Consider the following 26,409-nt stretch of genomic DNA (forward strand, 5'->3'; position numbering starts at 1 on the left):
ACTTATCATATATGGTTAGTCTGACAGTGTTACACCTTAACACATATTTGTGGGTATATATATATATATATATATATATATATATATATATATATATATATATATATATATATATATATATATATATATATATATATATATATAAATCTATATATAAATTAGATTTATATATAGATTTAATATATATTAAATCTAAGAAATATCTAACAAATATGAATAAAAGGAGTAGCTTTCATGTAGCTTAGATTTAATAAATGTCTTTCATTGTGATGTTCTTATGTTGATTTTAAGTGGGGCTACGTTCCCTCTGACAAGAATGTGAGATTATAGTGAGTTTAAGAACGTATAAAATGCAAAATATCTTTAGTAAAGATACAAATTTAGTAAAAAAAAAAGAAAACCTGCTATATTTAGATCAGTTATTAAGTCTAACCACCTAATCAGTGATCTACCTACACCCTTTATAATTGAGCCAGAAGGACAGAAAGGTGAACTACGTAGTCACTAATACGTCACTAGTTGATTGACGTGGCTCTGGTTGGAGCGCATGCTGCTCTGCCCCGCGCCGTCAGAAGGTGGCGCGCGCAGACACAAAACGCAGCCCGAGAGTGTTTTCAGGATAAATGGCTCAATTATCAATGCTGCACCCTCCTCTCATACCTCCTCTCTGACGCGACACGCCCAGTTTCGCTGCCTGTGTCAAACCTTTTATTTTGGTAACAGCACATGGCACTCCGAGCTCGACGCACTGATTCCATTGCGCGCGCAGCCACAGGTGGTGTTCTTATGTGCCACCACCTTAACATCTGAGACGCCAGAAGGGAGACGGAGACAAGGGACTAACAGCGCTTCATCTCCGCTCCGGTGCTTAAAAAAAAGCTGCTTTCTGCTTTGTTTGCTCGCATTTTGGACGCGGTTGTTTTTTCAGGCAGAGTTGAACTGGGACCAGTGCAGTCTGCTGTGTGTGAGCTCAGTGTGTTGTCGAGGAGCGCGCCGAGATTCAACAGGTGGAGAAGAAGGCACCTGAAATCACTGCACTCATCGTGGTAAGTAAACATGGCGTTATTAGGTGTCTCAACAGCCTCTTGGGTAAATCAAAAGCTGGATTTGATTTGTGATGCAGATCAATTAATCAAAACTCAAGTGGGTTAAACGCTTATTTGTTGGGGGAGCAAAATGAGTGTCCTTTCCCCACTTTTTTGTGTGCAACTAATGGCCCCGTTACATGTCACATTTCTAGTTAACTAATGTGACATGTTGTTGTTTCATGGCCGGTATTGTGATTTATTATAGGTTTGTTGAAGTCATTAAACCCGATAGACTCATATCTCTTCATCAAAGGTGTGGGAGCCTCAGAGCATGCAGTGAAGCATTGCTAAATTATGACTGATGCCAAGTATGCGCACTTAACGTGTGCATCACTCGCCTGTGAGCTTTTTTTTGGCTAACGATGCGTGATAAATGTGGAAAGTAAAAGTCAGTCTCACTGACGGGGAAATGTTAAGCCCACACATAGTGCAGGTTTCCACCTTGTTCTGGAGACCTTCCACCCTGTCAATGCCTCTGTATTCAGGAGAGCAGGGAAGATTTTTTATTTTTTTGCACATCAAGCAGTCCCTGTGACTTTGTGCAACCTCAGGAATCTTTAAAGTCCGTATTTATGTCGCATTAGTTGAACTGGTGAACCAGCTATCTTCTCTCTCCTAAAGTGGCCCTCTGATGACTCTGAATTAGTCAGGTCCACTGTAGTTCAAGTTAAACACTGTTCTCTCTTCCCTTAGAAGTGTCTAGACGTGACTGTTCCTCCAGTTCACTCACTCAAGAAGAAACAAATGGACCTTGGTTGCGAGTTGAGCAGGTGGGAAAGCGCTTTGAGGTGTTGCACAGAGTTCATGTGTACTCCAGAACATTCCCAATGAAACCTCATTTTTCCAAACCCCCACCAACTGCTGTTTTGTGTACCTTCCCCGTTACGATGCATGCTCTACCTAAACCCTCCTCTCACTTTATAGTTACTTTCCTTTCTGCTTTCCTTTTTTTTTTGGAAGAAAACTGTGCTGTTACTCTGATAGGATAGGCCTAAAGCCATCCAGGAACCAAAAGCAGACCACTGTAATTTTAGATCCAGCAAAGCGGTGGCTTTTCAAGAAAACAGGGAAAACTGGTTACCTTCTAACTCAAGGAAAGAATTTGTTTGTTTTACAACTGCATTGAGGTTTTAACCGAAGCAAGGAACATGTTGTGTTTTTTTTCCTTTTAGATCAAGGCCTATAACGGACAGCTTTCCTCTGTGATGAACATGTTTACAGTTATGCAGGAAGTTAGTATAATCTGTTAAGTCTGAAATGATGAAAGTGTTGTTTTGTTTTTTAATCTGTGGTTTTCAGTTTTAGCAGAGGCACCACAGGATATTTGACTGTTCATTCTTTCACGTTACATCAAACTTTATAGGAACAACAAGTTTTTGGGGATCAGAGGATATTTCTCACACAGTAGTCTAACAGGCTTCTGAATGCACTGAGGTGCAACAGTGTATTTTAAGAGCGTGCAAGTAACGAACAAAGTGGCGGTTGGTGTGTTTTTCGTGAGGAGGGCCTGATTGTGAATGCAGAGGATGTGGTGAACTGCTCTGATTGCCAAGTAGCAGAGTGTGGAGCCTGTTCAGTGTGAACAGCAGTAACATGATCTCCAGATGATGATGATGATGATGATGATGATGCAGAGGGGGAGATAAGTGAAGCCACCACCACAGTGTCCTTGTCTTGATACAAAGCGTACATCCCAATGGACACAATCCAGTCCACTGTAGCAGAGCCACAGCAAATTGGTAAAAGGGATGATGGGTAATCTTAGAAATTGTCTTTTTATACTGCAGAGGATACGATTATGTCACAGCATGAAACTCTACGGGAGCATGCATCCTTAAAACTGTAAAGGGAGTAACCCACTCAAAGTACAGGTATGGCTAAGTGTATAATTACTTTGATGACACATGTACTTTTATCAATACACTATATATATATATATATATATATGACGGTACAGAAACTCATTAACCAACACCCTATTTGACATCATTTGTTGTCTGATATTATTTTCTCATCTCCCTAGCGACTGCAGCTACATCTGACCAAATGGGTGTGATTAGAGAATGCTCAGAATGTTATTTCGCTCTACTCAGTCCAGGGAGAGGCTTGCTCTTGCATTCCTTTCCTTTTTAAATTCAGTGTGTGTGTGTGTGTGTGTGTCCAGGTAGGTGCCGACCTGTCAGTGCGGTGCGTGACACATAGGGCAGAGTCAACATACGACCGCATCACTGACAAGAGCTGTGGAAAGTTCCTGCTGGTGTGTATGGCCACCAGCGAGAGCCTTTGCTTCACAGCTCAGCCTGAGCTTTCAGTTGGATGTACTGCGTCTGGTATGTTCATCAGCCGTTTCTTTCAGTATTGGCATGTTGGAGACACAGTGCTTGTTCATTCAATCCAGGGGATTTCTGCCCTGGGGTCAGGGAGAAGAAAAACAGTCTCAGTTAAGACCTCCAGTGATTCAGGGAAGAAGGTGAAGAGTTGATATAGGTGGCCAGGTTTGGCTGCCAGATATTTTATTATGCAGAGCTTTAGTCAGCAGTCTTCACAGTTAATCTAATGCCTTTCAGTTCATGAATATTTGACTTCCACTGCAGTACATATGGTAGCAACTTGCTTTTTCAAATGTTACATTCCTTTGAGTGAATGAGGTGTTAATTCTGAGGATTGGCTAAACATAGTGATGGAAATGGTTTCCTGCGATGCACATATTTATTGGTTGGCCGTGTGCTCTTTCCATCTTGCGCATTTTTTTTCACTTTTCAATTCTGGTCAACATGACAACTGGTTGCTATAACTGTGTTGTGATGACATGCTGATCAAAGTTAATGACTCATCAGGTTTGAGTCATTATAATTCCTTAACACAGTTTCAGACTTGTGTCAGCAGGTTTTGCTCGTTCAGCCCATACTACTCGTAACTGCCTGTTATGGGTATGCTAGGTTATTTAAACATGCTAAATTAAAGATTGCACATCAGCCAGCCGCCCCTGACCACCAGGGAGTTACACTGAGGCTTATAGCTTGTCTCTTCTCATTCGTACCTGCAATACTGTACGGTACATATATACTTTAATATCCTAAACTTACAGTAATTGGTGAACTGTTTCATCTTTATTCAATATTTAAAAAATTGGGATTATATATCAATAGTAATATATCACTCATGTTTGTTTTAGCTTCACTAATCAATTTAGTTATCTGATACAGTGCTGTTCTTTCAATCATTTAGTTTTCACCCTGAGCACAACATTTATTTTTGAAAGCTTTTTGCAAATGTAAACCCCTTGGGGCTCTCTGCATGTTGGAGCAATGAGCCTTGAATCCAACATTCGGATAGGCCGGCTCTTCCCCTTCATTACTCCACTACCTTTTTTGCCCGTAGGGACAATCTCTCAGATGTGACAAGTGCCAAAAGGTCGTTAACATAAAGAGTGTATACACGACTGGCTTAGATTTCCCCCATAGAGGGTGAGAATGTCCCTTAAGGAAACTGAATCTGAGCTCATTATGGTCCTGTATATCTCCTGCCACACTGAAGTGTGCTTTATATGCAACATGACAAGGAGCACAGTGATAAAACATGAGTAGCTTTAGCAGCTCTTTAAGGCACAATGATCCTCTGCTCCAGTTCAGTGGTGGAGGCGGTCCTCAGAGCTCAAGTGTCCACTGCTCACCTGCCATAAACACTTTGTTAGATGCCGTAGGGGAAATCGCATTTAAATACCAATTTGGGGAGGTGTATTACCTCATAACCCTTAATAATAAAATTGGGTGGACAAAATATTAGGCTCTGAAAATTGTGAAAAACCTATTCAAAGCCTAGGTTGATGATATTTACTTGTTTTGTCAGACCAACAGTCTGAATTCTAAAGATATTTAATTTAATCATAAGACCAAGAAAAGCAGTAAATCCTCAACGTTTAGCAGCTTAGGGTGAAAATATACTAGCGATTAATTGAACATCTAAATAGTTTGGTTTCTGGTGATTGACCATTGATTAATCAACCTAATTGTTTCAGAGCTACAAACTAGTAGAAACACCTCTCATAATACATTTCAACAGCATGGCCTTCTAAAGCCTTCAAAATTACAAAAAAAAAGTTGAATCAACACAACCTTAAAACACTTAACCGAAACTGAATATACAATGTAGGATTTGTTATATTAGACGACATTATTTTGAGCTAGGTGTACCGATTAAACTCGTAACTGCGTGTATGAGCCAACATATAAACCTGTCCAGGAAATTTAGATGCTGCTTCTTGTAATCTGTCAAACCTGACACCGTGCCGTTTGTTGGTATGTAGGAATGCAGGTTAAGTCGTATACCTGTCCATTGTGTTAGTCGGAGGTGAGAGTATTTTACTATGTGCACCTTTTAGTACCAGCTTCTATTCTCCTCAGGCTGACCTCCTGCTGTGCGGCTGATGCTGACCTGCGAACAATAGAAATGACTTCATGACTAGAATTCCTCTCTTTGTCTGTTGAATTGCGCTGCCAGATTGGCATGGCCGCAAAGGCAGCGAGATGTCACCAGAACAGAATTCACCTCTTATGTGAATTGGCAGCCACCCAACAGTACTTTTTGTGTGATGGCAAGTTTTCATGTTCAGCACTTTGTTTTATGTGAGCAGCAGTGCAGTCTTAAAATCCGTGTCCAATTAAGCACAGCCCATGAGTGTGCCACTTATCCTCACCACCGCTGTGTGTTGTTCTTCTTCTCCGCTGTTTGTCCACTCTGCCGCATACTTTCACCATCCTTTCACTTTGACATTATCCACTACGAGCGCTTTTATGACGCTAACAGTCAACGTTTACGCAGGGAATTAGCAGGGTGCTCGGTTGATAATGGCCGCTCTATAGGAGAAGCTGCAGAAGCTCATGGAACTAATTGACACCCCCAGCGGCTGGGAAACTTTGGGGCGGCTGCTCCCTGTTGTTGAGGAGGCCATCGCATTTAAGAGAACCTAATGCTGGTGAGCCCAGTAACCCTGCTAATTGGCCCAGACTGTTAATGGCTTACTGGGTCAGCACTGGGTGTCCCAAACACTTGTGGAATGTGCAGCCCATGAAATGGGCCAGTGTTTGGAGGGATTTAGGGGAGTAATGTGGCTGATGTCCTAGATCCACTTATACTTGGGTCTGTGACTTCCAGAGGTTTTGCTTCTCATGTCTTTTAGAGACTCTATTATGAAACGCACAGACTTATCACTTTATTTATAGACATTGAGTGAGATTATTTACATTCCAGTGTTGGCCACAATATTCTGTCTGGTAAGCAGTGCTTTGGGTCAACCTGAACTTTTGAGTATAAAACACTTTGTCTTGAGATTGTCGGGTATTAACCTTTTGATTAACCGATATACTTCTAGTATGTATTCAGAGGTGCAAAAACATGGCAAGGCTTTAATTACTTGACACTATCTATTCTGCTCAATGTTTGTATGCTCCTGTGTGACTTTGCTTTTCTCTAAGCTTTAGAATAATAGCAATGACTATGGTGATAGCAATAAATATAAAACCCACAGGTCAAAGTGACAGTACAGTTATGTTGATAACTAGGAAAACAAATCCAGCATTGCATTGTGTCTCTGTAAAAAGCAACCGTCAACTATTGGGTGTAAGTTCTGCATTTACTTTCAGAGGTCGATGCAACACCAAGCCCTGTGTGTGTTGTGAGTTAACCAACAGATCATTTAAAATTGTTTGGGTGTCGACCTTTTTTTTTTTTTGAGAGAGAGCGGGGTGGTCTATACTTAAAATAGCTTATGTCATTGTCTACATGTGCACCTATACATTACTTGTAGCACTAATGTCTTCAGCTAAAATAAATGCAGTTTGAGACACAGCAGCTGCATGTGTATGCGTGCATTGTGCAGGTGTTGATGAGATGTTTATGGACCGCTAAGTGCTCATCCCATCATCACTGAACGCCACAGAGCTCTTGTGTCTCCACATGCAGTCCTACAACAGACGAGCTTCATCTTCAGCTGTGAGCAGTCTGAGTAAACTGGCAATTAAATGGCAGGTTATCCTCAATTCAAAAAGCATCATCAGCACTGACTATTTCAATGTCTTAAAGCGCATTCTGCTCCAGTTTAGGCCCATTCATATTCTAGAAGATGGTGTAAATGTTAACTAGGACGGGATCCAGAGGCAGATGCTTAACTGTTATGAGTTTATTGAGAATGTATTTAATGCCAACATCAGTGTCATGTTTTGGACCCTTTTGTACCTTGTTATCACTCTTGTCTTCGTATTCATGTCACACTTGGGAGGAGGAGAATTGACGCATACTAGCTTGTTGGCAGGAATGCTCAAACACACGCAGGTGTTTTGAGCAGTTAGTCAAGCAACATGAAGCTTGATAGCCAATGATCCTTGAGCTTTTAGCACACAGTATGCACACAGTATTTGTTTACTCATACAAATTATTTTTGTGCATCTACACAGATGAGCTGTTTCAGATCTGCTGGGAAAAAAATATTTTCCACAGACGGTAACACGCAACACAGTGTCATCACCAATTATGATTTTGCAATCTGTAACATTTTTAAAGCTCAATCCTCAACAACAATTTAAAGAACTATATCTGGGAGATCCGTTCCTTGTCTGTCTTGTCATGCAGCTGTGCAGATTTGAGATGGAATCAAATAATTAACATTGCTGACTGTCAACCCCGAGATAATGTTCAGATTAAGAGATTTGTCCCTGATCGGAAAACAGAAAAGCCCCCTGGATGATGTTACAGCATGATTTGTTTTTCCTAAGTCTCTCTTAAAGACTCTTGTCTTCAACAGAATAGAACAATGAAAACCCCTCACATGGTTTCGCTATACTTTGGCGTCTCCAACGATTTGATTTTAAACACTTAATTCACAGTTTTAGAAATTCAAAACAGACTTTGTGGAAAGCAATGACTATACATTACTGTCCAAAGCCGAACCGTGTGTGTGTGTGTGTGTGTGTGTGTGTGTGTGTGTGTGTGTGTGTGTGTGTGTGTGTGTGTGTGTGTGTGTGTGTGTGTGTGTGTGTGTGTGTGTGTGTGTGTGTGTGTGTCCCTCCCCCCCATTCTTATAAACAAGTCTGAAAGGGCGACTATACTATATGTTGGATATCATACTACACCACTGTATGCATTGAACGCAATGGTCACAGTGAAACACTACAAAACGTTCAGCTCCTTGTGTGCTTGCACGACATTTTTGTTTGCACGTTTCATGAAAGAGCATTTGGATTTAATGAACCTCTTTGGCATTGCAGGCACTTTAGCAATGTTGGTCATGTGTCTTTGGTTTCAGATTCTTCCAATTCTTGTTTGATGTGGTTGCACAATCCATGTCAAGGGGACTTGGGCCTGTGGAAGTGAAGTGTTGCTGCAGATGAAAGGCGGATTATGCAAATGTTCACGGTCTTCACCTGTGGATCTAATATTAAGTCTGGCCAGCAGAAACATATTTAGACGTGCATATATTTATGTTACACTCACTCACTCACTCACTCACTCACTCACTCACTCACTCACTCACTCTCATGCTCACTGTGTCCCTCTTTTTTCCAGGGTTTTGACAAGTGTGTGCAGACCTGATCACTAAATGGCGCTGACAGTGAACCTTATCGGCCCTTCACCATGGGGCTTCAGAATATTTGGAGGAAGGGACTTCAAGAAGGCCATACGAGTATCAAAGGTACTCGTCAACCCGCCCTGTTGCTGAACCTCATCGCACCTTATCAAATCATATCCTCTGTTTTTGTCAAAACGCAGACTGTAATGGCATGTCACGCAAAGTCAACTTCCTCCTCACTAGGTCTCTTTTCTTGTCTTTGTTTGTGTCCGCGGGCTGCCTCGTACCTATTTCCTTGACTACTGAACCCGTTAGAATAGAATGGAAGTAGATTACATTAGAAGGAAACCACTGATTACAGTTACAGTGGAAGTTGAGGTGGGAGGTGAGGGGCTCCTGATCCCAGAGTGCAGTCTGAGAGTGTTGGTTTGTGTTTCTTTGCTAGCTCTCGTGCATTACAACATGCATCAGTAAGTTCCCATTCACAGTTGAACAAAAAAAAAAGGGGAGATGGAATAGAAGAAGTGGAAACGTTACCACTGTAAACAGACGGCACACAGGAAACCTTCTGCATGCCAGAGACACCCAGTTCTGCCCACTGCACATTCTGGTGCTACATCACCACCTCAGCCTGTTTTTACCAGTGACACTACAAAAGATAAATTATTGCTGAATCATGGCAGAGTACCAGTGCTTCACACAGACTTTTGACTTCAAAAGCATTTATTGTTTGCCCCCCCCCCTTGACAACATATTCATGAGAAGACCTGTTTTTCTATCATGAATCAGATTTTGTTACTGCTAACCAGTAAACAACACCAGCATGTTTGCTTGTCTCAAATATCAAACGGGTTCTCTGAAGGGATGGGGATTCCTGCTGAGGTAGAAACTGTATCACTGAAATTGGTTTGCAAACCCAGTTTAAGAAATGGTTTGTCTCACCCTATCGCCGTCCTTCCCTCCACCTCGCAGTTAAGCAACCACAGGGTTGGCCCATCTGAAGTGGTTTGCACTTGGCACAGAGACAACATGGATGCCCTCTTTTATTCCTGTTGAACTGAAAGATAGCTTGCCTCCGTTTCACTCGGGCACCGACCCTGGAAAAGAACCCCCAACTGCTCTTAGTTTATGTGAAACCAGGCGTGTCCTGATCAGAAAAGGCACGCACTATTGTGGGTCACCACAGCAACGCTTAATTGCCTCTCGAGTGGGCCCACAGACATTGCCCCTCTGCCCGCTTGCTTGGCTAAACTGACAAACAGCCTGTTGACTGGCACTCTACTTGCATCTATATTTTCCTCTAGAGATGTAAGAATGAGTCTTTCATCCTCTCTGATTGGATCTTTTATTGGTTTTGTTTTGCATTCTTTGTTTTATTGCCTCTCTCTGTTTCTAATTGTGAGGCGAACACGGTTTGTGGCAAATGTCATACTTCCACTCTGAAGTTTTACCAGCAGCAGCATCAGCCTCTTCATTTCGCCTTTTTGTTTTGGTAAGCCTGCGTCTTTGGGTGTGTGTGTGTGCCGGGGACAAAGGAACCGAGCTGAAAGCGGTAGCGTAGATGTTGTGTTTCAGCCCATTAGTGTGGAATTCCCTCTGATGTAGTCGTATAGCATTGGCTTTGACATGCGGTGAGGCTGGCTGCAAAGGTCAGGCCCAGTCAAACCATCAAGTAGTGTCACACTAATAACTTCTCCCCGAGGGCGTCATGAATCTGTCCGCTGTTGACCGACGCTGCCTCGATTCATGTGTGTGAATCGCTGTGGCGTCGGATGGTATTCACTGTGAAAGTTATGTGTTGTAGAGAGACCGTTGCATTAAGAGTTCATTAAAAGCACGTGAGGCAATTCGTCAACACCTTTTTCTCATTTGTTAATGCTGAATGTCATTCACTGAAAAAAATGTCCACACAGTCTTAATATACAGAACTGTCCGTACTCGCCAGATGGATGCCATCCATAAAGTGTAATGGTCAGAGCAGGACCTGGGGCCAGTAGGACCTAACTGGAGCTCATTCTTTTGTTCAACAGGTCAACGGGGGCAGCAAGGCAGAGAAGGCTGACCTGCAACCTGGTGACATTATCTTGGAGATCAATGGGGAAAACACGGCCGACATGCTGAACGTGGAGGCCCAGAACAAGATCAAGAACTCAAAGACTCAGCTGCAGCTGGCGGTGGAGAGGTACGCTGAAATGCAGATTTGCAAAAGCAACAGAATTTCCTACTGGTTTTAGGTTGTGCGTGTTGGATTTACAAACATGAAATGCATACAGTCCCATCGTTCCCCATATGAATATCCCTAATTTGTGCCAAGACCTCAGTTGCCTCAGCTTCCATCTTTATTTACATTGTTTTTGACGTCATGCGGGCACTGTACAAACAAAAACAAGTGATTGTAATCAGGGGAAATGCCAGCATGTACGAGAGCCACAGTGTTCCCTTCCCTCGTAATAAACGCTGTTTTGAGATTTGCCAAGACCTTGTTCAGATGACGGGGAGTTGGCTACTTAAAAGGTTTTCCTTTGAGTCAGGACTGCTGTTGGCTGGCATTTTGATTAAAGGTCCTCCCTAAATTCTCATTTATTGTCACTGTTGCTCCCAAAAACTCTCTTTCTCTCTGCACACACAAACATGCACCCACACACTCTCACGCACGTGTGCTTTCACATACTTCCTCCTTGGATGTCCCACGTCCATGTGAGTGAATTTTTCCCTGCTGACCTCATGTCTCCTACCAAGCCAGAAACAACACCATTACTTCTTGCCTGCCCAGGACAATGCCACTGTGTAGTCCTGTCATGTCTTTAATCCCACTCTGTTAACTGTCAGCGATTTTCAGCAATAAGGCTGTTAAGTACTCACAGGCTCCTGTTTTAACACCACTCGTCAAGCAGATTATCTATTTGAATTACGTTCAGATAAACTCTCAAGAGGTGTGTAATGGAGTAGCAGAAATCTGTAATGTTTGATTTGTTCTTTGCTTAGTTGAGAGCCCTCCCTTTTTCCAGCTCAACATCTGGTTGGCAACAACTGACTGTCATCACATGGATGATGTTGACCACTGGAAGAAGCTGGCATCAGCAGTTTTTAGGCATGTCTGCTGCTGTCTACAGAGGCAGTGGTTTAATGTTGGTGCATCCAACGACATGTTCATCCCAGACTTTGCTAACTGGGGTTATTTTTACATAACAAAGCAACTACAGCATCACTGTCTTGTCATTGACCCTGAAAACGTTTCTCTGGCTTTGTTCGTGGCTACTTGTTTGGACTTCATTGTCCATTGATGCCCTGCAGATGATGTCATGTTGACCAGAGCAGTTGTCTCTCTGTGATACTGTTGCTCTCTCTAATGGAGTTGGCCATCAGAGCGCCTCGTGGATGTAATTTTACCACACAGCTATACTGGTTCCTCTTTGATACTGAGATGCTATGCATGCATGTACTGCTATATGTGTGTGCGTCCTGCAGCTAGCATCATTATCTCATTTGATCACCAAAGATTCAGAACACCTACTGTTAAACTGCTGCAACGGCAAATACCATACGAGCCTGACCGCATTTCTTTGAGTTTGAGCTTGATTGGTAAAGCAGCTAGTCTAAGTATCGAACCTCAATAGAACGTTGGGTTAAGTCAATTTAGTTTATATTTCCCAAAATCACATTTGCCTCAGAGGGCTCATATTTGTTTATCAAGATATCCGTAGAGCCTCAGATAAGGACAAAATATATTTTATAATAATTTAATTAATAATGTATGTTTAGTTTAAGAACAAACTGTGTAGTGCAATCTGTAATTAAGTTACTGAAAATTGGTGTTGAAATTTCTGGTCAGATTCAGTTTTGTTTACTTATTAAAAAATCTGAAACTTTGTCAAAAAATCTGATTGTGTCTAAAAGTATCGCTTTGGCAACATTAGCTCATAGCAACAGAAGTATGAATATTTCCAACGATACCCGGTCCTATAAAGTAGTGGCTGGCCTCGTCCTAAACACTGGTCACAGCTTGACACAAAGTATCTAACTTTTGCTTTTTGTGGATTTGAATATTTTAATTGTCATAATGGGGAGAGGTATTCTTACAATGCACATGTTTGAAGAATCTGCCTCAGGCAGTTTAACTGCTTGTCTTCTCGATGACAGCTGTTCACAGCTAGTATCAGCAAAGGGTTTCACGTGCTGATTTGTCAGTTTGGCATGTCTGTGATATAAAGTCACAGTTAGCATTTTCACCAGAAGATAGTTATTTTTTGTATAAACAGAGTAGACAAGACACTGATCTGTTCACTGAACTTTAATACATCTCACTTCCTTTTATTAAAGCACAGGGAGAGCATTTTTCCGCCGTGCAGTTCCAAATTGAAAACGATGAGTTTTTCAGGCCTGTCACATTAATATCTCTTCTACAGGAAGAAATGTCTTACAGCTGCTGTATCAGTTTTTGTCTTCCTGTCATCTCTTCTACTCAGTATGTGGAGCCCAGGTCACGAGAGGTGTGTTTCTGGGTGATTTACCACAGGCATCCAGGCCTTCCTGTGTGACTCATTACCCCGGGCTCAACCAAAAGCCAGTCAGCCTCTGGCCCTGTAGCCAGGGGGGCACTTTGTGTTTGAATTGGCACATATAGCCATATTTTCCCCTCCAAATTCAATGGTGGAATTGCTTACAGAATGTGTTTCCTATTTAAGAAAGTAAAACAAAAGTGACTAGAAAGATGAGATCCATCGGGAGAATATTTAAAAAAAGGGGACAGGGTCTCCTGCAGTAATCTCTAAAATTCAGGGGAACATACTGATGAATGCATGCAAGTATATTAACATAAAGGATGTCAAGAATTAGGTTTTTGTTTGTGCAAGTTCAGACTTATGACCCTTAGAAAATTGATTTATTACTATTTTTGCAAGTTCTTGAACATATTACATACTTTCATGTGCATCAGCTTGTCCAGAATGTCACTTAAACCAGTTTTAAATACCTTGCTTATTTATTAACATGAACTTCTTTACTGTCTGAGTTGATTGTCTTTTTTTAGTTCAGCAGTGATGAGATCCGACTTTATCCCACATGCTACATAGACGGAGAATTAAACTTTGGGTAGTCAGATATTATCAGTGTTAACAGTCATTTGATCCCTGTGGTTTTCTGTCTTTCAAGACCTGAACCTCCCAGTCCTGGACAGACTAACGGCATCAGCACCCCTGAGCAGCTCACTGGACGCTTTCAGGTCAGAGTTGCAGCTTCACAGGAGCTTTAATCTGTCTACAGTTTGTCTTTAATACTGACCATCAAATGGCAAGTTGATGTCCAGAGCAGCATTTAAATTTGTTATTAATCCACTGCCTTGCTCGGTGCCTGTTTTATGTGGATAATGTGTTGTCTTGACTACACAGGGCATGCTGCTTGATTTCTACTAATGCATGCATGAAACATCTGTTTATTACATATCTGCTTATTTCACTGTCCTCAAGATGGAAGCAATACAAGATGTTGTGGTGATTTAGTACTTGTTCCTGTGTTTTATTGAGATCGTAATGAATCCCAAAGCACCACCTGTAATAAATGGTGGTGATACTGAGTACAAAGTCTGTAGACCTCTGTTATGCTTCTCACTTAAGCCTTTCACTACTTGTATGGCAAAAATGCATTAGTAAAGATCAAGTTACTTTCAACTGATAATGCAATAACATTCCTCTGATGTGATGTTTTGTAGGAGGCAGTAATAGTGAGTAGAGATGAGAATCAGAACTACAAAGAGTACACCATCTCCAGCCCTGCGTCGCTGTCCCCTGCACCTTATTCCCCAGATCCTTTTTCCAGCCCAGATGGGAAGAGGGAGAGGCTGACACCGACCCTGAACAAGAGGTAACTCACTTGCAATGCATATTTAATGATGAGCAGGTTTCTGAGGCAGGTAACAGCCATTTCCTTTAATGAAGAATCCACTCTGGACCATGAAGTTTGGACTTTACATAAATAAATTGCTTTAAAAAGCATAAGTGTAACTCCATTAGTGGCTTTGTTGGACAGATAGTGAACCTTCAGTCAGCTTGTCCACTCCTGCATTGTTACCGTGCTTACCAATGTTGTAACAAAAGCAAAGGATTATACTGTGTGGAGACTCGCATGTGATCTGGTTACTTGTAAATTACAGTTTAGACAGTCAGTCTTTCAGCATGAACAGGGTAAAAGATAAAGTCCTGGGGCTTTTTAAGCTTGACATTTCAGATGGACAGTTGAGTCTCTTTTCAGAAACCTGTCCTTTCACTACTTCAATAGGCTTATATGTGGACAAAGGGTTGCAACAAGTGCTCTCTTGACTCCACAACAGGCCCAGAGTCAATAGGTTTGGGCATAACGGACAGAAAGTGGAACCATGGGATTGTACTGTAGTAACAAAGGATATGCACAGGATATCACATTCCACGTTTGCATTCACTTTAACAAAAGGCAGAATGTGGAACGTTCACCATGCCGCTCTCTCTCGGTGCATGGCCATTTGTTGACTCTCGTGGACAACTTTAGTAGGTCAGTTAAAACTTAGATATCCTCCCTTATCTGGATTGATGAAGCTTCCTGCCCAGACTACTTGATTTCAATCTTGTACTTAATATAAATAGAATTATAAGTGTTATTATATTGTTCTTTTATCTTCATATTATATAATGGACCATTGATTTATGAGTAAATGTATGCAGTACATCAATCTGTTATTTCAATACAGCAGTCATTTTTGGAATTGTGCTATATTTCATTCTAAACAACTGTGGTTCTTCAAAATAAAGTATTCTGTGACATCAAAAAGGACTTTGTACAGAGCCCCATGGGGAACCTGCAGTACCATAATTCTATTTAATATAATGTATAATAATTGTTAATAATATAATAATTATTACATTGTACAATATTGTGTAGTATACAGTATATAGATTATGAATACAGTACATTTGGAAAATAATTTTACGAATTATTAATTAATTAAATGACTAGACAGGAATGTCTGTTTTGGGATAATACAGCAAAATATTATACAATTAAAGTACTTAATTCAAGTCATGTTAAATTCAACATTGCGAGTCTGTCCTGCTTATTGATTCTGCAAAATTGTCCACAATAGCCCAATACATCCAAAGAAGCACATAATTTGTTCTCTTACAGTTGGAAATTTGAAAAAAAGGAATAACTTATGTTATGCAGTTTCTGGCTATGATAAATGGTGTAATTTTGGTGGGGGTTGTTTTTATCATTTAAAAAAAAAAAGAAAACATGCCTTTTAAACCCGCTGGCAGGTCGTGGGGTTCAGAGGGTTAAAGGGATAAATTCACCACCACATAAACAATTTGAAACAATCCCAGAGGGATTTGCCTGTCTCATGTTATATATTGCCTACCCCAAAATCACACATATGTATGGTTGACTCTCTGTTGTCTCTCTGTTACAGTGTCCTGCTGCGTCCATGGTCTCCAGAAGAGAAAAATCACAGGCTGTCCAGACCGCTGTCACAGGTTGGTTTCTGTTTTCTTAAACCAGACAAATTCTCAATTCATTCCTTTTGTAAGTGCTGCTTTTGAAGCGACTTTTCAGCTTAGCTTGTTTAGTCATTAACTGTACACCCCTTGGTATCATAGGCTTGGAAGAGTATAATATACTGAACAAATACATGCACATTTTTAGACAAATATTGAATGTCCCTCAAGTCAATCTGCCACACATCTGTAGCTGCAGCTCACTTGGTCAGTACAGCTGAAGGGTGTTGTACTCTCGTCTGGAGATCTGTATTCATTTCCACTGCACTGTCGCAGTCTGCAAGAATAACATGTCTGAATTCTTAGCCTTTCCTCTTGAATTGTTACTCTCTGATGCCAGAGAAGATGCCCAGCAAAAGAATTGTGAGCTCAAGTGTACTGCATGTGTGGACTTAACAGTAAAGGCCGGACACAGAGAGGGTTTGACATTTTTATAGCAGGGAGTGGATAAACTACAAAGGTCAGTCTTTGAAATTTTCTGACATTAAGCTGAACAACAGTCTGGAGCTGTTTCATTCAGAGCCTGCTCCAAGCGAAAAATAACACTTTCCATGAAAACAATGGCCTAAACCTTTTATTTGTCTGAATGGATCACTAGCAGTAAAATATGAGATGTGGTCAAATACAGACTTGGGGTTATCATGAGACTGCATCTAAACTATGCTGTGCTTATTTACCATTCCAACAACAAAGCCAAGAAGGGGGACTCTGCGTCTGGAAAGACTTCAGTAAGAGAGAAAATGTTGTGGGAAAGTTCATCATGAGTTATTTCAGCTATGTCTACATGCTCAGTCCCAAGCATGGGTCCCACTGATAGAACATGTGAGATGACAGAGAAGGAAAAAACATGCAAGACCTTTTGTAATGGCACAAGGAATTCCAACCATTTTTATAGCACTGGACATTACATAAAGTTGGATAAATATGCAGAGGTTTGAACTTAAAAACATTCAAGCGTTCCTTCTAAGAGGCCGCTTGCTGAGAAAGTTAATTTTGAAGTTTTTCTTCGAGTTTGGGATTCTTTATGTTGTTTACATGTTAAATGGAATTCAGGTGCACATGTCGCTCACAGCGGTGTCCACCCTCTGATGTAAGCCACCAGTCTCAGAGTAGTTTTGGTCTCTTTCACACTGGGAGAAAGATGAACCAGTTGTAATTGCTGTCCAAGTGGTGCTTTTATCAAACTAAAATGCTTCTGTCAGTCATGATCACCATTGAATCGGGTCCCAGCAAAACATAGTCTTTAGGAATGCACAGCAGAGTCACTCCTAATAACTAATTTGATGTGACTGCAAAGCCACATGGCATGTTGTCTCCTTCCAAGTTGTTTTAGGACAGGGACGGTTTGAGGATGTCTTTGTGTGCGGACATGAATCGGCTCTCTGACTGGCTCGCTGTTTAGGCAGATTAGACTGACATGAGTGTGATATATGATGTTCATTTGGACGGCTGGACTTTACTGTGCCATGGATCGCCTTGACTGAAAAGTAATTATTATATATAAACCATTTGAAATTCCAGTTGTTTTGGAGCTTTTAAAGGGGAACTACACCGATATTACACATGTAAATCAGTATACTTGTCACAAAGTGTACTACTCAGCCTGCGGAAACGGTTGTATAGTATTCTGTGTGGCTCTGTAGCGAGCTTTTTAAAGTCTGATGTCATCAGGCTTAAGCCTTCAAACTCAACAGAAGTCTATGTTACAAACTTGGGGGTTGAGTTTAATAAACATGAGCAGGCAAAGAGGGTTCCACAAAGGAGTTGAGTTGCATTATAGGAAATATAGGATTCATTGTTTTTGGAGCTGGACCCAGAATAGGAACTATAGGTCAGGATACCTCAGCTTCTGTTGCTTCAATTTTTGACCTTTACTATGAGGGCGACAGCCATTATGCATTATGTTTTCGGGTTGTTCCTAACCACATCTGGTCCATTCTCATGAACCCAATATCTCAAATTTCTTTAAATTTGGCACAAATGTTCACTTCCACTCAAGGTTGCACTGATTTACTATTTAGTGGTCAAAGGTCACTGTGATCTCACAAAACACGTTTATGGCCATAAATCAAGAAATCATGACAAATTTATACAAATGTCTAATAGGACAATATAATGAATAGATGACATTTTGGACATACGTGAACGTAAACTGCAACTTGACTGGTTGGCCAAGGCATACAACCTCAGGGCGATAATTCAGTGCTTCAATGTAGCTAAAAGTGTTTTAGAAAGTCTCTGTTTGAACTGCAGAGACTATTTGTTAACACTGGTTCTTTTGCCCATATGGTCTTAAAGTCTTAATAGTTCAGGTGCTCATGCTCAACTTGGCTTACTGATATTTTATTTTAGGTTTATCAGTGGATTATTTCTCATTGAAGGCCTTTTAAGCCTCTGTTGTATACAGATGCTGATGTTTTCAACATCAATCCAAAACCACATTAAAAAAATCCTCTGTGGAGTTCTAGAGGCCGCGGCAGCAAGCCATGGTGGAGCAAACTTCCGTATTGGCCTACCAAAAAACACATCAGGAGCTGTGTTGTGGCTGAGGGCTCCATCTGTGAGTCCTTAAGAATGAACGCTCTCCTGTCATAGCCGTCCGTCCGTGACGGCCTCGCATGTTTGTGGTATTTATGGAGTCACCCGTTCTCCCATTCTGCTTACCATTTTTATATTTACCATTTTGTCTAATTTTCCTGATGTTGGGATCAGTATCGTCTTGTATCCTCTGGGAGACGTTACATTCCTTCTATCTCCCTCTTCTCCAATATCAACGTAGCCTTTTTTGACTTCTTTTTTTTAAACTGTTCATTCAGTATGTTTGAATTAATATCAAACTACATGTTTTGAGGAGACTGCAATTTGAGATGTTTAATCACTGCTTTGTCCACCCTTTCCTACTTTTTCTGGTCTTAAAGCTGACTTAGATTGCTTGCTCTGCCGTCTGTGCCTGACAGCCTCAGTGTACCATCATCCAGCCTAGTGGATGAGATTTTGGGGTTTTGGCTGACCCCCATCCTCCAAGGGATGTCTACCCTGGTTTTTAAAGTGGTGACGAGCCTCCCGCAGCAGTGCTGTGATTAGTGAGTGGAGTTCTTTCAGAGCTTCTCGTGGGGAAATGGCTGGGAAGAGGTCTGCCATGAGTACATGGTGCATTATGCTGCTTGGGCTGGCAGGAACACAGCAGCCCAGTGAGCGCTAAGATGTGGAGCCTCCATGACAAGGGCCTCTGTCCTGCCTGAGAGGTGCGGAGTGCTGCTGTATCAGGTGATCAGCCCCTCAGAAAAAGCTCCTAAAAGGCTTTTCCACCCTTGTTTTGGCTCCCTGAGAGTGGGATGCGCAACAGGATCCATCATTTTCCAGGGTGTTGGATGTCCTGAGAAAAAGCCTGTGTACAATAGTGGCTGTGATGGCAGAAGCTGTGGAAGGCTGGTGCTGCTTTTTCCCTCGCGTCACAAGGCCTGTCGTTGTGTGATGGGAGCTGGAAGAGACGGGGTTTGGGGCAAAGCGGGGTGGACACCAGGAAACCTGATGAGACATTCCCAAACTGTACTTAAGCCATCATACCGTTCTGCTCAAACATAGCAATGTACTTTGTGCCTCATCATGGAGTCCACACTGTCTTCATATTGTCACACGTGCTCTGTGTGTTGCTGATAACATTTGAATTGCTTGGTTAAAAATGATCTCTGCACTTCATGTCTTTCATATACAAAAGCACTTCATTTGAATGTGCTTCATTGAAGAATTTTGGCATTTTCTCCATATTTTACTTGACCATGCATGTGTAGTGTCTGTGGATGAATTTAGATTCTTGTTTGTGGTTGGTGTGTCCAATGTCTGCATTTGTCATTACCTTTTTAAACGTGGCTGTAAAACAATTTCCCCTCATGGCAAGAATGTCTGTAATGACCTTTACATTTCCCATACTGTAGACAATTGGCCACTTGAATGAATGTTTTTCAGGAAATGTATACAGTGCATATTGTTCAAGAGCTCTAAAGGGTAGTTTGTTGAATAAGGAAAGGGACCTTTTAATCAAAAGGTGTGGGTCCAAGTCCTTGTTACAGGAAGCAATCATTCAGCGTACCCTGACCTTTGACCACCTTAAGAGGAAAGACAAATGCAAAGAAAACTGCAGAGATATAAAATGCATTGTTATAGACGTGTGCTGGAAACCCCTGTAGGAATAAGGTAGTTCATTCCATTGTTGATTCTAAAGTGGCATTGATGCACATTATTAGTTGGTACTTGTAGTTCTGTTTTGTCATGCCATGATGGGACTGGACTTTAATATCTACTACCTCACAAAAAGAGCCAGGGCATCCTAGATTCCTGCAAGCCGGGCATGAGATTGTATCTGAACTAGCCGCCACCGTCATGATTCAGAGCATCTGTTTATATCATCAAGGAATGACCACAACGGGATCTCCGTTGCGATTAGCAGAGCCAAAACCAGACTGCTTTTCATGAGACATGACCCGTCGCTGGGCCATTAGGACCAGGCTCCATGTCTGGGTTTGCAGTTGCTGCTCTTTGAGGTTCCTGAGGGTTGCCTTAGTGGGCTGCCTGATCCTGTGCTGGCATAGGGTGGTTTCTTTATAAATATCACTCCTAGTGTGGGATGGCCAGCTCATGCAGGGTGACACCCGTGCAGACCAAACCTTTCCTCTTTATGCTAAATTGGGTGGAGTGGCCTTGGCTGTGTGACATGTGTCACCAATCTCTTTATCCAGAGAGGGCAGGGTAAGTATCCTTCCACACATCCTCTATCCCATACATTACTCTGTCCACTATTCTCCTTGCAGCCTGCATGCCAGCGGCTGACTTTGTCCTGCTCTATTCTGGAGGTTGTGGTGGACTGGAGTGCAAAGCTGCGGTCATCCCTTTGGAGCAGAAATAAAGACTTGGCATGTAGGAATAGAGCTAAGTTTATGTTTTTAGTTTTAGTCAAAATGTAAAAAAATTATAACGCACGCACTGTTGGTTAAGGATTGAATTTATTAGAAAGTCTTTATCTTCAGGACTAGAGACTGGCGATAAATGGTGAGGTGCTGTTGAGTGGCTTCTCCTCCCACCTTAAATACAGATGTGCATATCGCCTCCTTGACGATGATTGCTTGGAATGATGTACCATTCCAGGTCTGACATGAGTCGGGCTGTTGTTTGGTTTGGCAGGCCGGTGCTGTGCCAAGCCAGTGTCAGGGGAGCGGTGCTGGCCGTGGTCACAGTAGAGCGATGTTTTCTTTTTCTTCCTCTCTGCACAGTGAGCTCTGTGACTGGACAGTGTGAGGCCTTTTCACATGGACTCGTAGCCGTTAAGCTCGGGGTCCATTGTGGCCACTGCACGGGCGGCATGCCTCTCCTCAACCCCACTGATTGATCAGCTTGCCCTGTTTTTCTTTGCCCTGGAGTGGAAAAGCAAACTTTGCACTTTGGATTCCCTGAGCTTTTTCAGGCCCCTGGGTGCACTCATGGGGACACTAAGCCCTGCAAGTTTTATAGGGAAATGTTGGCCGGGAGAGATGGGCCTTTTTACTAGTTTGTGCTGGTTACGAAGGTGGTTAAACGGTATGTCAACATTCCAAAAGTTGTCAAGGAAACGACATGTATAACTGCCCGTCAGTGTGTTCATGCCAGGAAAAACAGACATGTCAGCAAACTGTATATCCCCTTTGTTATACACAGGACAACACCTACATTTTAGGGTAATGGTTTCTAACGCTGCATGCTGGTCATAAATCATAGTTGTTAAGCTGGTAAAATGACACTGAAGAATAATTATACTACACTGAGAACCCATAAGTGCATGTCTTGCTGACATTTTAGATTTATGTTTTAGCCATTCACTGAAATTCCTGTAGAAATGAGTATTAGGCTGCACTCCATCATATTGTATTGCATTTTAAGTCCTAGCACTATGTTACACAGTAGAATTACTGTACTTCTGAAACCAGAGTGAGACATACCAGGTGGTTTCTGTCTAATTACTGCAGTTGTTATGCTGTCAGGTTCACTAACCATTAGAGCTCAATCGCCTTTTATGGAAGGATTGTCACTGACGACCTGTTGAAAGTGGCATCATATCTTGACCTCCTAACTTATTATGACTGTTTTGATCAGCACACTTAGTTTAAATTCAGCTTCTTTTGAATGTTACAACCCTTTTTTGCTTTATACAACTGAGAAGAAGCATCCTGGTGACTATAAATTAAAACTACCACGAATTACAACAATTTCAGTTCAACCCTAATGAACTCCAGATGTCTAATGAGCTTGATATGCTGCTCCGGTTGGAGCCTTGTGGAGAATTTAATGGGGATGAAAAATGTGTTGCTTGTAGGACCCTTTTGTGGATAAATAAACGCACACTCGTGTGTGGGTGTGTGGGTGGGTGGGTGGGTGGGTGGGTGGGTGTCCACCTACGCTATGATCACATGAGACTGCTTTGGCTTCTCTCAGAAATCTCACTGTGCTATTAAAATTCACACACAATCAGGTTCATCCATATTTATCATGTGCTGAGCTGCAGGAATCATAGACATTACAGTTCAGAAAAACCTGATATTTGACCTAATTGTTTTTGCCAAATATTTCGTCTAACTTCCACTTGTAAACTCTTCAATGTGTGTTTTTATTTAGTTTTCAGAGTGAATTACTGTATACTCTGTCGCAGTCATCCTGTTGTCTTCATCTCTCTGCTGCTCATTTGGCCTCTAATCTTGTACATATGGTTTATATCTGGAGCGGTCTGATGGTGTGTGGCCATGGCGAACGAATGGAGCGAGGGGGAGGTATTAGCACTGGCATCACGAAGATCTGTCATTTTATTCCATGTTATTGAATGCTGCAGTGTAAGCCAGGGCCAAGTATTTCTATGTATGAAGCATTATAGAGGATTGAGAAGATTGAGCTTGACTTCTAACGCTTACTCAATGTGCTGTATGGACTGGGTACTGTATATTACATCCCTATTTTAAAAAAAAGGTAAACTAAGCATGCCCTAAGGTTAGAAAACTAGATCCTCTATATACATCCTCCGTATATTAAATGTTGGACTTGAAAACACGCATGTAAAATAGAGGACTTGGGCTCATGACTTGAAGCAGCCTCTATAGGAGTTGTACTAAGTCCTCTTGTCTTGTTGTGTCTTATTATTTAGTCTGAGGCCTTACGTAAAGCAGCTGCAATAAGGCAATAAAAAAAGCTGAAGAATGTTAATGACATGATTTTTGATATAGAACAATCATGTTTTATTTGTTACAGAACATGGACACAGTGATGCACCATCACTTAGACATAATTACAAGGCAGGGTCCATCAGTGACAATGGATAACGAGTAGGTTACAGTCAGCCTCAGGTCTTTGCTCAGGACCTCCACCAATGCACACTGCTGGATAGGAAACACTGTACACAGCCCTGATTAATACCCAGCCCAGGATGTCTGCTGTCCCCCGCCTCATTGTAGTGCAGCAGTCATGTCTGTGGTGGAGACGGTGAATGAGCAGTTATGGCACTTTCTTACAGCAGCATCAAGCTTCCCAAAATAATGGCTCCCCAAGGCATCGGCCCTGTGCGCTGCTGGCCTGTGCCCTGTAATTGAAGATGCAGGGTGGTAATGACGATGATGCAGAGTGGCTTGCTTGGAGCCAGTCTGAAGGCTCCTCCACTGGCACTGTCCCCAACGTCTCCTATGGGCTTTGATATGAAACAGCTGCCCTCACTTCTCTTCACCATCTCTTGTTTGTTTGTGTCTTGAAGTGGCCAATGAACCAGAGGCTTGTTCCTGTGATTGAGTGATTGGCTTGCGTTTTTGACAGTTTAACCGCCATTTTCCCTCCAATACCGAGCCTTTTTCCTGCACTTAAGCCAGTCAGACTTGATCAGTCATTTACTTAAATCATATCATGATATTTAGGATGAGTCATCCACAAATGCTTTTTAGAGCAACAGAGAACATTTTAAAAAATTGGTTATAAAAACACAATATAATACATGTATAGTAAATCACTGATAAACAGATTGTTAAAGCGATGTAAATCAAACAAATTGACACAACTAATGTGATTGGAGACTCCCTTTATTTCTTGTTTAAGAAATGTGGCTTGCTATGACTCGTCAGGTCACACCTGTCTTGGTTGACGATACTGAAAAAATACGTTCAGAACAAGGAAAGCACACGTTTGGATTTTCATATGTAGAAATCAAGCTAAACCAGATTGTTACAGTTTGACATTGATCTCAAGCACCCAGGAAGTGTAGGAATTTGAAGCCAATTTCTATAGGGGCCCAACTATGAAATTACACCTTTCTTGTCCTTCACATGACGCCATTGGGTTCAAACAACTTTTTTACATAAATTTAAAAAACAGATGTCTGAAACTCAAGTCAGAACAGTTTCCCAGAACAAACTATTAAAAGCCTTTATTTAAATCATTAGGTCCTAAAAGTTGTCATTAGGTCCTAATAGCCAAAATCCAGAGTCATTCTCTTCCCTCTGTTCATGTGAAGGAGATGGAGCAGCTGGGAGGCGGGGTTAAAGGAAACGCTAGTGCGCTTGCTCTATGGACCCATAGATGTGGAAGTTTTGGGAAAGATCTGGGTAATTTTATCATTGTCAGTAAAGTCATTTTGGCTTCATGGGCCAGTGAGCAACTTGCATAGGAATGAGCGCTGTATCCAGTTCTCTTTATACATCCATGGCGTACCCTGTTTCTCTCTCAATGCATGCTGGAATAGGTTTCAGCCCTCTTGCCCCTTCCAGGAATAAAGCAGTTACACACAATGGATAGATGGATAGTTCAAATAAACAGCAGGTTTCAACACAACCTTCCACAACTTGTCTGCCATCTTTGCTGCAGATGTCTTGCCGTACGCATCCTGCAGAAAGTTAGAGATTTCAACATTAAATCCTCTGAAAACTTGGTATTATATTTGAAGCATTCCTCTCACTAAATAAGCAATAATCAAAGTTAAAATTTGGAAAAGAAGCTGATTGAGCCTAATAAAATGAGGTGTGAGTGTAAAGTGCAACACTTAAAGTGGCAGACTTTTAAGTTTGATATGTTATTGTTTATGCAGCTCAAGACCAGCACAGCATACCATTGACTTGTCCTAATGATCCTGTGTATGTGAACTGTGAGCTCCTGAATACAGTTCAGCGCAGCTTTAATCCGAGACTCCTCCTCTTGCCAGCCAGAGGAACCAGGAAGAATTGGCTGATTTTCTTCAGTGGTCTGTCCCATCTCTAAAACACACCCCCATCCAAGACAAATATAATGGGCTACCCTTGACCCCCCCTGCGTGCTACCTTCCAACTTTGTTTATGGATGGGACGTGGTGCAGTTAACTAAGTGTATTCTGCATTGTAGCTCTGAGATCAGCTGTGTGTAATGGTCCGATGGCTTCCAATGGAACAGTGATGATTTTAGAACAAAGATGTTTTGGGGAGCCCTGTTTAAGGCCATTACCAGCATGATATGTTACTGCTATAAAAGGCTGGCTTCGTAGACTGTAGAGTGGATGATGGTGATGGAGGAACTGCTCTGGTGGTGCTGACAAAGTTTTTTTTTGAACTTACTAAGGTCAAGCTCAATCACTGCTGCATTCTTGCTGTCACAGTGGAGCGCTTGTTTCTCTCTCCCTCCTCCCTTTTGTTTTTCTTTACTTCATTGCATTCCTCTTGAGTCTCATAGATCAGAGTTGTGATTTTATCCGTAATTCTTCTGCTGTTGGAGAGCATGAAGATCTACATTCAGTAGCCAGACACTTGTATAACAAAGGCTTGGTTTGCATTACTATGGATTCATCTGCACATACTGTGTGGCTTCACTAGGTCTTCCTGAAATAATACCTAAAGCATGTATGTCTATCGGGTATATGCCCGTGAGATTGGTTCACAGCAGGAGAGGACATGGATGTATCTATTCTTGTACTTTGATGATAAAGAATATGTGATCTTATGAGCCTGTGGTTATTATACTGGGTTTATCCTGGGAGGAATCACAGGGAGACGTCCCAATGATAATTTCTGGTAAAGGCTTCCTGGCACGCACCACTAATCTGCCCACTCACTAAGGAAAAAGAAGAGGAAAATTGGACTCAATTGAGAACAGAGACATTGTTCAAAGAGTTTCTGAATTGGAAGCGGGTGCTTGCATTGGAAACGCAAATCTTTGACCCCATCAGTGCCACTGTGTCTGCGTGGAGCTCCAGCATCACCTCAAACTTGAGTCT

At 41.7% G+C, this 26,409-nt stretch overlaps 1 protein-coding gene across 1 annotated transcript in view; it reads left to right on the forward strand.

Annotated features, from left to right (window-relative positions):
- The first annotated feature begins 720 nt into the window (after positions 1–720).
- pdlim2 (PDZ and LIM domain 2 (mystique)) overlaps positions 721–26,409 on the forward strand; it is a 36,356-nt gene continuing 10,667 nt past the window's right edge. The window contains exons 1-6 of the mRNA XM_068704071.1: positions 721–1,046; positions 8,649–8,775; positions 10,683–10,834; positions 13,804–13,873; positions 14,360–14,511; positions 16,088–16,151. Of these exons, the coding sequence (XP_068560172.1) occupies positions 8,683–8,775; positions 10,683–10,834; positions 13,804–13,873; positions 14,360–14,511; positions 16,088–16,151 (531 nt within the window). The 5' untranslated portion in view covers positions 721–1,046; positions 8,649–8,682. The remainder of the gene's footprint in view (positions 1,047–8,648; positions 8,776–10,682; positions 10,835–13,803; positions 13,874–14,359; positions 14,512–16,087; positions 16,152–26,409) is intronic.

The sequence above is a fragment of the Cebidichthys violaceus genome, unplaced genomic scaffold (assembly GCF_023349555.1).
Source record: "Cebidichthys violaceus isolate CVI_PGR_0920_01 unplaced genomic scaffold, fCebVio1.0.p SCAF_9, whole genome shotgun sequence".
Lineage (NCBI taxonomy): Eukaryota > Metazoa > Chordata > Actinopteri > Perciformes > Stichaeidae > Cebidichthys > Cebidichthys violaceus.